The sequence below is a fragment of the Copadichromis virginalis genome, linkage group LG18, assembly GCF_057382275.1.
Source record: "Copadichromis virginalis isolate Kocher_CV1m ecotype Utaka linkage group LG18, C_Virginalis_male_GT1.1, whole genome shotgun sequence".
NCBI lineage: Eukaryota > Metazoa > Chordata > Actinopteri > Cichliformes > Cichlidae > Copadichromis > Copadichromis virginalis.
This window is the reverse complement of record NC_140635.1, coordinates 24,131,676-24,142,839: the sequence shown is the minus strand read 5'-3', so window position 1 is coordinate 24,142,839 and position 11,164 is coordinate 24,131,676. Positions and strand designations below refer to the sequence as shown.

Genomic DNA, 11,164 nt, shown 5'->3' with positions numbered 1-11,164 from the left:
AAGATGTTAACACATCCATAACAGGCCAAACAGGTAGGCAAACCACAGGAAACATCAAAACTGCCATAGTCTGTCTGAAATGCAAATCCACGCTTACACAGGGAGAGGAGAGATTAAAAAAAAAAGAACTAGGAAAGATTGAGTTAAAGATTGAGGTAAACTACACAGCAAATTCAAAAGTGTTAAATGTTTTGGTATTAATAGTCTACTTGCAAATGTAGAGTTAATTTTACTCTAAGTAGAGTCACATTCTTTTAATGTAACTCTGAGGTGTAAAATGATAGTAGTTAAAATAGAGTGTTAAAAATGAGTGTTTCTATGTCAAATCTGGAGGTGTTACAATGGAAACACTAACTCTTGACCTCTTAACTCTGAACTCCTAGAGGGGCTATGACACCAACAGAGTAAATTCACAGACTCCGCCCCCAGCACGGCTCCAATCGAAGCTGAAGTGAAGCCGTTTCGGAACATTTTGCTCTACATATTTGAGTTGTTTGCCATGCTTGGTAAGTCATTTTTTCAAAGATTGTTTCAATTATTATCATGAGCTTTTACTTCTGTGGCTCTTTGGAGTTGAGACAAAGCTGTGTGGAAGGCATTAGCCATGTTGCTCGCTGATAGCATAATATTCTGTTTTAGCTAGCTGAAAGGTATTATTTGCGGGCAAATACCACAGCCTTGAAAAAAAGCTTGCATGTGAATTTTCAGTCAAACTTTTGGTCAATAACACCTAAAACAATGTCTAGAATGTGAAATGTTGGTATAATGGTGCTACTTGAAGCCTGAAAACGATCGCCCATAAAAAAAAACAAAAAACGAGCAAACAGCAGTAGCAGATGTCCTGACTCGATTCTACGTTAGCATTTAGATCCCTCCAGAGTTTTGTGCATACGGTTTAGGTAAAAATGAAAAAGGTTGAGGTTTTACATTTAGTTCAGTATTACCTGTTGCCTGAGTCCTTGTCTTTTAGGAAAATACTTTACACAAGTAATGGCTCAAAGCGGATTCGGTTGTTTTTCTTTTACTGTGCTGCAATTGTTTACTGGATTATTTGTGCCATTAATTAGTGTCAACTAATTTTTATTCGATCTCCGCACAGGATATGCTTGTGAAGATGAAATATGGGGGAGAGCAGAAGTGCGTTGAAGTTCCACAAAGGGATGAATGAAGGACCTGCATATTGTATTGAAGAAATAAGTGATGAGAATGCTGTTATTTGCATTTACCAGCTCACCTATGTCAGACCTTTTGATAAACAAAATTCTAATGAAAGTGAGAACATGTACACTGTTACATCTTTCAGAAAATGTTTTGAAATTGTGGTGCACAGTTCAGAATAAATGTTTTTCAAAAACCATTGCATCTTTTTAGTAAATGTTTATTTCCAAAAGAAATTTCTAGAAGTTCAGAACAGTAAAATTCCCGCTTTTTACAATGAATTAGAAGATAACTCTTAAGTAGTTAAACTAAAATACTCTTTGAGAGTTAATATATAAACTCTTAAAACCAAGTGTTAAATTATCAACTCCAGACAGATTTGGTGTTTAACACTAAATCAGAGTTAACGTACCAACTCTCCAAAAAGAGTTAAATTAACACTCTCTGGTGTGGACCCATATAGACACTTTAATAGTGTTGAAATCAAATCCGACAGTGTTAATTTGGACATGCTGGATTTGCTGTGTACTAAGCTCACTCTACAACTGACATGTAACTAACCTTAACTGGAAAAAACACAAAAACTAGGAATAAATACAGAAATGTCTTTTTCTTCCTTTGGCTGTTCCCTTTAGTGGCCACCACAGCAGATCACCTGTCTAAATCTTACTGTATTCCTAATATGCTTCTCTTTCACATAAACCCTGAATCTTCTCTGTGGTCTTCCTCTTTTCATCCAGTCTGGTAGCTCCATATTGGAGATTCTTTATCTCACTATCCTCTTGTAAACCTTCCCTTTCACTTTTGCTGGTATCCTTTTGTCACAAACCACCTCTGACTCCACCTGCTCCACCCTGTCTTCTTTACTCTTTTCTTCAGTGTACCGTCTGTTGTTTTGGATCGTTGACCCCAGAAATTTATTCTTAACAACCTCTATTCCTTGCAGCTTCACTGTTATACCTGTCTCCCTCTCATTCGCACACACCTGTCCACCTGTCAAATCAGTGTCGTCTGCAAACATCAACGTCTGCAGAGACTTTTTCCTGACCTCATCTGTTTGCCTGTCCATCACCATTGCAAACCAGAAGGTGTTCAGAACAGATCCCTGAATTAATACCAACCCCAGCTTGAACCCATCTGTCACCCCTACCGCACACCTCACCTGTGTCTTTTTGTCATACATGTCCTGCACCACCCTCACATACTTCTTTGCCACTCCTGCCTTCCTCATACAATACCATAGTTCCTCTCTCGGCACGCTATCATATTCCTTCTTCATATGGTTTCTTTACAATGTGGAGAAGCTCTGTCTACACCTTCTTTTCTTTTTTGCTAAGTGCACTGTGTGCATTTTCGAGTCTCAAAGTAAACTAAACAGTAAGTCCTGAGACTTTTAACCTTACCTTCAATAAAATAAAAAGCAATGGAATCACACAAGTTGTTTTCCAATCGCAGGATTACATAGACAAACACAGACTTCAGTGTTTGAACCACATCAGCTTAAATGAGCATATGAACGGATTTGACCTTTTACACGTGATACTCTAATTTCCTGCTGGGTTTACTACTTTACCAGTAAAACCACATGTGTGACAGTGAGGTGTGGAGATGCTTCCAGACATGTTTGTGTATTTCTATTTTACACAGCCGTTTTTGTCATTTCACTCTTTTCTTCCAACTTATACATGTGTTATACATCCATCCATCCACATCCATCCATCCAAAAAAGAAGTACTGTCCTACCTGCAGGACATGAGGTCATAGACTCAGTCTTTATTTTCCATATTTACCTACATTTATTTGAAGGACAAAAATATTTAATCACAGCAACACCATCAGGTATAGATTTCCAACAGCAATTTCTGCAATCTCCAACATCGCGCTGGTCAATCCGCTCTACAGACAATCAGAGCGCCCTCTAGTGACATTATAGAGGAGGTGCCAGATTCACAGGCTACTGTAATTTACTAACAATAAAGGAGTGAAAAGATTTTACTATTAAGATTAAACAACTGCATATTTATGGATTTCCATTTGTTTTTTTAATAATATTTTTGTTATTAAAAATTAGATTTCACATTAAGTTTTCTGGTTTCAGTTCTTGTTTTTAGCAGTGTCCATTGTTAATTGTACTTTTTAAAAATGATCTTTAAAGTTATAATTTAAATACCTTAGCAGGTCTTAAAATGAAGTAAAAACAACCATCAAGAATTACACAAAGAGGACAAGAACAAAGACTTTGAGACAAACTGAATAACAAAAGGTGACACTTTATTTTGTCTGATGCAAATCTAAAGAATACAAAAATCCACTGGGAAAGGAAAACTGAATCCAGACAGGAAACTCACTGGAAGGAAAAGAGACGCTGTGAAACTAAACAATAGTAAATATCAAAGAGTCTAGCAGACAGAGAGAACAGTTCTGGAGGTTGACCTTCTAGTGACATTACAGGGGAGGTGCCAGATTCACAGGCTACTGTAATTTACTAGTAATTAGGAGTTAAGAGATTTTACTATTAATATGAAACAACTGCATATTTATGGATTTTCCATTTGTTGTTTTCTAAAATCAGCTAATAATTTTGACCCTGGTAAATTTGTTTTTAGTGAAATAATTTTGTTTCTGCGTGCAGTAAAATCATGTGAGTATCCAGAATATATTTGAAAAATTCTATTAACAGCCCCTTGCTCAGCACTTGGGAAATACTTTTCATAGCGGGTGCTATAAATAAATAAAAATGTTTGCTTACAAACGGCAGCCGAGCACCACGTGATTCCTTAACCACGTGACCTCTGCAAGGAAAGCATGGCGGCGCGCTGTTCAGCAGGACTTGCAATATCGTCAGGTACAGCGCTGAAGCCTTTCTCACTCATTTTCCAGAATACGCACACACACACTATTCATTCATTCAGCATCAGCGAGTTCAGTATATGAAGACCGCTTTAAACAAGTTAACGAGTTTCATTTGTTCCACTTCACTTAAATAATGAAGACTTTAATCTGAGTGCCTGAGAATAACATTAATTCTAAGAGGCTGCTAAATTTCCAGACCGCCAGAGAGAACCAAAAAACAGTGACACGTTTACGACCATCTAGAACCAAATTAGATTTACTGTTTAACCCGCACGTCTTTGGATTGTGGGCGCAAAGCCCACGCAACGTGCAGCATCTCAAACATGGCTTTATCCATTCGTTGTTTAAGGTGATTTTATTGAAACAACCCTCAGTAGAATTAAGCCCAGTTTAAAATAAGCATATAAGACACTTAACATAACTGCGAACTGAAAATACAAACAACAATGAACGTATCCTTATTTAGGCTAAATCGGCTCAGTTGGTATACATGAGATAGCACAGGTGTACCTATTAAAGTGGCCACTCATTATTTGTGGCCTCCAAATCTTTTCTACACAGAAGGCTGGAAAAGCTTTGTTTTTCTGACAAGACCAGGACCACAGTGCTTGAACACTGTATATCCATAATGTTCACATAGGTAACCAAAGTTCAGCTCGCATCCGAACATCCAAAATGATGCTGACCTCCTTCATAAAATTCATAATGGATGCTTTTGTTTTGTTTGGGATGTTTTTGGGGTTGTCTGCATGCCAGGGAAAGTTTGAGAACCACTCTAAAAATCAGTGGTTTTTTGCATGCCTGATGCAGAATAAAAGAAACATTGTTTCTAATAATTGCTGAAGAGGAGACTAAAGAAAATGTGCTGAAAGTCTAAACTTCTTAGCACTTAATGAACCCTTTTTCAATTAAGAGGGCTCTCTTCATCATTGCGTTACTCTTCTTTTCTCTAGGAGTGGCCAGTTTTCTGCGCAGAGCTTGTGTGGGCAGCTGTAGTCCCCCCACAGCCTTGCTGTGTCAGCAGCATCGACGTTTCTTCTGGAGGAAGTGGAAACGTTCTCACAATGTAGTTCGTCCAGCTACTGTCAGGCCTGCCTATGCAGTACCCAAGGTACAAGTACCCTGCCTAAAATGACCCCCTTATTAGCTGAATCAACAACTGAACGTCTTATGATTCTGCTCAACATACTGAGAGGAGTGTTTTTAATATCAGCAGTTGCAATAGACTGTAGGTAAAAGCTGAAATGTTTAACATATGCATATAGGTAGGTTAAGGGTCATCAGTGGAGAGGAGGGATCTTGAGACTAGTTTAGTTAGGTTAATATAAGTTTTATTTTCATGGTGAAGTATGTCAACTCTTACTAACTTATGAGAGCTTTTTATATTATTCTACTGGAGTTTTTCAGTTAGGATTAAACACATATTGGATAAAATGTACAAGAGGTGCAGTAAAAATGAATTAAGAGAATTGTACGAACTCAGAATGAGAAACACTCTTAACATCTGTCATTTGAGGAGTTTCATCATTTCTTTTGGTTTGGACTCCAATAACAAATAATAATAATAAGAAGAAATAACTTCTTTTTTTGGTAAACTTTTATATTGAACTTACAAAACAGACTCATCCTTAACATCCTGTCCTGCCTCTGCTCCCTTCCTGTAGCATATTGTGCAGCCTAACTATGTGCAGACTGGACTTGTCCCAGAATGGCCAGACTACATAGAAATCAAAGACAAAGAGCAGATCGAAGGCCTGACTAGAGCATGTCAGCTGGCCAGACATGTGCTGCTCCTAGCTGGGCGCAGTCTGAAAGTAAGCATATTACTGCATGTCCTGTTTTTGTTCTCATGCCGTCGAAAACAACACAAAGATAACAGCTTGTGCCTTTCAGGTTGGTATGACAACAGAAGAAATAGACTTCATCGTGCACAAAGAGACAATCAAGCACAATGCCTACCCGTCCCCTCTCAGATACGGGGGTTTCCCCAAATCAGTCTGTACATCTGTGAACAACGTGGTCTGTCATGGCATACCTGACAGGTAAATGGGTGTTTCATTTCCTTTAGAATACTTTCCTTCTTTTTATTCTCTAACATTTAGTAAAAAACCCAACATTTAAATGAATGGTGGTAATATAATTCTTTCAGTATTACACTTTTGAATAAGATTTTATTGTTAACATGTCCTGTAGTCGGCCACTTGAAGATGGAGATATCATCAACATTGATGTAACTGTAAGTTCACTCCTTTCGTAATCACCCAGAGAAACTCACATACCATAGTGCATGTGATCAGTCAGGCCGGCAGTAATCTAATCAGTTATCACTGCCTCTTCCTGATAGGTGTATTTGGATGGTTACCATGGTGACACCTCAGAAACCTTCTTGATTGGTCAGGTTGACGAGGTTGGGAGGCGACTGGTGGAAACCGCCAGGCGTTGCAGAGATGAAGCCATCAATGCCTGCAAACCAGGTGCACAGCTTTGTGTTATTGGAAATACTATCAGGTACACACATACTCGTCAACTGCATATCACATACAGTACTACTTTTCTTTCTTTCTTCATATATTTTTTTGTACTGTTTACAGTGAAATAGCCCATGCCAGTGGCTTCCAAGTGTGTCCGTATTTCATTGGGCATGGAATAGGCTCCCATTTTCATTGCCATCCTGAGATTTGGCACCACGGTGAGTTTGGGTCTGTAGTCAAATGTTAAATGTCTCTGTGAGGTCATAAGATAGTGGGCTTCATTCAAAAACACGCTTTTGGTTTTATCCAAATTCACTTTTTATTTGATGTTTGCCTGTGTTGTTTCCCCTAATTTGATTCACTAAATGACCTTAACTTAAAACGTCTTCTCTTCTCAGCCTGATGCTTTTTCTTTGCCGCCACTATTCTTCTCCTTTATTTTAGCTAACGACAATGACATGACCATGGATGAAGGGATGGCTTTCACGATAGGTAAGTTACACTTTACAGTCTCTGTGTGCACATTAAGATGATGCTGTTTATGAGTGTAGGGTTACTAATATCTGTTAATCTGTAGAGCCTATCCTGATGGAGGGGTCTGCAGAGTTCAGAATCTTGAAGGACAAGTGGACTGCAGTTTCTGTAGATGATAAAAGGTACACGGTGCACAAATGAAGGCCTTTTTTAAATGACATGCTATTTCCCGACTTTCAGGTTTCAGTCATTCTGATTTCTGTGCAGATTTATTTATTTAGCACTTTAATTCAAGAAATTTAGATGCTGGTATTGCTATTTTTAAACTCTGGAGAGCCAGACCTTTTCCAATCTTTACACTAAACTAAAATAATTGTCTGCTATTTCCATAAGCTGCACCCAAAAACATCAAAGCTATTCCTCTAAATGTTGATCTCTTCTTTTAAGATCTTACATGTTTGTTTTGTCCTGCAGGTCAGCTCAGTTTGAGCACACAGTGGTTATCACAGCGGACGGTGTGGATATTCTCACCAAACTGCCAGAAGAGAGCAGTGCATCAAACTGATGAGCCCTAGCCTCAGCTGAAAATCTACACTACCTTTTGGGATGACAAATGGAAGAAATAACGGAACATATTTTAATCTACACAGTTTCTATTTGTCAAGTAAAAAAAAGGGCTCTAGTAAATATAAAGAACTACACGTATCGATATATTTAAGATGGCATTGGAGTGGATCTTATTGAAGCTCGGTTTTGTGTATGAGTGAGGATTTTTAAGGTATTTAATTAAAACCTTGTTGGTTTGCAGGATCACAACATTGATCTATTTTTCTTTTTAACATGGTTAAACTTGAGCATGATGCAGTCCTCATTACAACACCTGTATCTGTTCTCTCAAGAAGACTTTCCACAGACTTAATGATGTCACAAACCCCACATTTCAGCTTCTTTGTATATTTTCTGTAAAAGATCTCTCATTGTACTCAAAATGCAGTTTCAAAGCCTTTTATTGTGATTAGGTGTCAAAATTCCTTTTAATTCTGTATTAGAGTCATTTCCGACAATTTAGTGAGACTTTTGAAACACATGAATGACATACATCAGTTAGATAAGGTTTAGTGAGCTTGTTGATGACTGACGTTCTGTGGAGTATGGCCAGCAGATGGCAGCACACACCATCAGACGTTGTATTATCTGCATAGGTTTCTCATGTGTCAGATCAGTTTGGCACATCTATTCACAGGGCCAGAGGTTTACTTCACTTGACACACAAATATTTTTGTTATATGGTCATAAACTCTTAACATCTTTGTTCACTAAATATAACAGATTCACTCACTGCACACTTCAACAACTTACGCGGTGAGTGAGAGAATTTGGACAAACAAGAGGTTAAAAAATTGTGCTCGAGGCTTTAAATTCCAGGCATAACAAAATCCTTTTGTTCGACATTTCAAATTCCTCATCACTGTCTGCATCTTCTGTCTCCCTAGGTCGATTTAGCAGAGCAACATTACAGAGCTGTCTTCTCATATGTTTGAGTGTTTGAACATTATGCGTTGTTGAAAATGTAAAACCTCATAATGCTGCTGTAATTGAGGCGGCGTGTTGAACTGATGATGCTTCGGGGAGGAAAAAAAGGGAAGAGCTACTGGATTTAAGCCTGCCAGAGGGTGTTTTCACTTCCTGCCAGTGTATGATGTGTATGCGTATCTGTGTGCCCATACCAGTGCCACCTGTGGGTGAGGCAGGAAGGATTAATCAAATAAAGCTGTAGTCTGCACATGTCCAACCAGGAAATGATTCATGTCATTTTAATTGATGCGTGACACATGATAACGAGATTATATCATGATCATTTTTATGATATATGTTTTAAAATAAAGAAAAAAATCACATGTAACATGGCAAAGAAAGCTTTCAAAGAAGTGAAGCGATGTTCTGTTTACTGTAGCTTTTTTTTTTCTTCCTAACAATTCATCTGATTTTAGGGCAGGGTGTGTTGAGCTGTGTGTGTGTGTGAGCTGCCTGTGAATCAGTTCAAGAGTGAGGTAAACAATTCTTAGTGATTCATTTATTATAAAGCATGACACAAATCTGAAAACAATCTTAGAAGGCAAAGGGGACATGGGGCAAGGATCAGATACAAGTGCAAGCAGAGGTGAGTAAGAGGAGAGGTTTTAGGGAGGAACAGGGAGTGGCAGGCAGAGGTGTTGGTCTCTGGATCCGAATACTCTGTTCTTCACATTCTTTTCCTGCAAGTTGGGACTCATTCCTGATCTCCTTATGTGAACTGCAGTTTTCCTAATAAATCCCTGCTTGCTTTTACATTTCAAATGGAACATTGACTATTTAAAAAAACAAAATCAAAACACTTTTTATTGTTAAAGATGTGAAATCTGTACTTTACTTACAAGTGCAAGTAAACTGTGTACATGTATTTGTGTGGCAATGCTTGTTTGCTTTTTGCCACATCATCATGTGACCGTTTGTGAAACTCTTGATATGATTATAGTTCTTATAATGCAAGAGGTGGACTTTTGTCAATAGGATGCCAAAGTTATCTGTCTATGTGGGGAAAGACTGTTTTTTGTGCAATAAAGCAACATTAATCTTGTCTCAACTAGATTTGGTGTGTAGCATGTGAGTTATGCATGCAGAAAGTATTTTCTGTAATTAAAGTATTTGACAAGACCTGTTGCAACACTTCCCATTTCTGGGATTTAAAGCCAAAGTATCAAATATGTTTAAAACTGAAAATACATGTTTGTAGTGAGAAGCCTGAATCTTAACCGGCACTTTTGTTTAGTTTTAAACTGTCTGTTTTTGAGCTTCAGTTAATGTTTAATGTAGTCACACCAGCTCCTCATTTGGTCAGCACCTTCTCCAAGAGTACGTACAGTCTTGGTTTCTGGATGGGTGGTTGTTGAATTCTGACATTTCGTGTGCTGGGTCTGCACTGTGCAATTAGATGTGCTTTTTTCCTGCAGACACACTAATGCTGAAGTTAAAGGCACATCTGATGCTCATATGACATCTGCATTCCTTATTCTACATCATGATATTTACCGCCTATTGCACAAAGTTGTTCTGTCATAACTGTGGAAGTAGATTAACGTGTTATGTTTCTCAGACTTTCTCACATTCTGTCTGTGCATACCAGCGTTAATGTATGTGTGTGTGTGTGTGTCTGTGCGAGACAGCCAGCCTGCGATATATCACATGTACCTGTGAGGATCACCACAGGAATTCTTGGTTTCCTTGGTGCCCTCTGAATTTATGATGTTAACACAATGATCTATCATTTTCAGACTTGTGGAGGCAGATCCGTCTCACTCACTCATGCACAGATGGCGTTTATTGAATCTTTCTGACTAAGTCTCAGTAGGGACTTAGTCAGAACACCTAAAGGCAAAACAAAAAGAGCTGAGTTTGTTGCTCGTTACGTGAACATTCACTGTACAGGACATGTAACTACATGATGACATCGATGGAATAAACTCAGCTTCTTCCGATTGAGGTTGCAATGAGAAAAAAACAACTTTAAATTATTTTAATGTGGTTTAGCTGGAAATTTTCCAGCAGGTATTTATTGGCAATGTTTATTATTTCCATTTGTTAGCATGCTAACGTTTGGCTATTGGGAGTACACAAGCCCAGTCTGTCCCTAAGATTGTAGGTATTTGGTCAAAAACTACAGTCCTAGTAAAGTCAAATTTACTAGTTGGATCACAGTTAGATCCCAAAATTACAGATGTACCAAAGGCAGTTCCTCCTACAGCTGCTGGAATACTTCAGTATAATGAAAGTGACCTAGCAAACATAAAAATGAGATTGTCACCCCTTGAGCTAAAATTCATCCACATATGTTACCTAAACTACTGTGCAAAAGTCTTCAGCCAGCCCTCATTTCTTTATATTTGCTTCAAAGGAGCCAGACTTGATCTTGAGAAGCAGTTCTCCAGACTTTTTGAAGATTTTCAAGTTTTGATTTTATTTGTTTACTGACCTATTGCTGCCCTTTTGCATAACTCAAGCATAGACAACTAACTCAAGGGATGAATCTGAGTTGCATCTACAAATAACAGACAACATAGCAAAGAACAAATGTGAAATTGTATCTGCAGGGAAAAAACCTACTGTTCACTAAAGCCTCATCAGGAGTGGTTTCAATAAAAGGAGGTCAAGAAGCCAGTGTTAAGTTAGAA

The 11,164-nt window shown here is 38.2% G+C and overlaps 1 protein-coding gene across 1 annotated transcript; it reads left to right on the top strand.

Moving 5' to 3' along the window:
* The first annotated feature begins 3,948 nt into the window (after nucleotides 1-3,948).
* metap1d (methionyl aminopeptidase type 1D (mitochondrial)) lies at nucleotides 3,949-9,528 on the top strand. The gene is made up of 10 exons (XM_085439732.1): nucleotides 3,949-4,003; nucleotides 4,965-5,122; nucleotides 5,676-5,825; nucleotides 5,905-6,053; nucleotides 6,205-6,247; nucleotides 6,356-6,519; nucleotides 6,603-6,700; nucleotides 6,927-6,974; nucleotides 7,060-7,138; nucleotides 7,431-9,528. Exons 1-10 carry the CDS (start codon nucleotides 3,964-3,966, stop codon nucleotides 7,519-7,521), a joined length of 1,020 nt encoding a protein of 339 aa, XP_085295858.1. The 5' UTR covers nucleotides 3,949-3,963; the 3' UTR covers nucleotides 7,522-9,528.
* The last annotated feature ends 1,636 nt before the right edge of the window (nucleotides 9,529-11,164 follow it).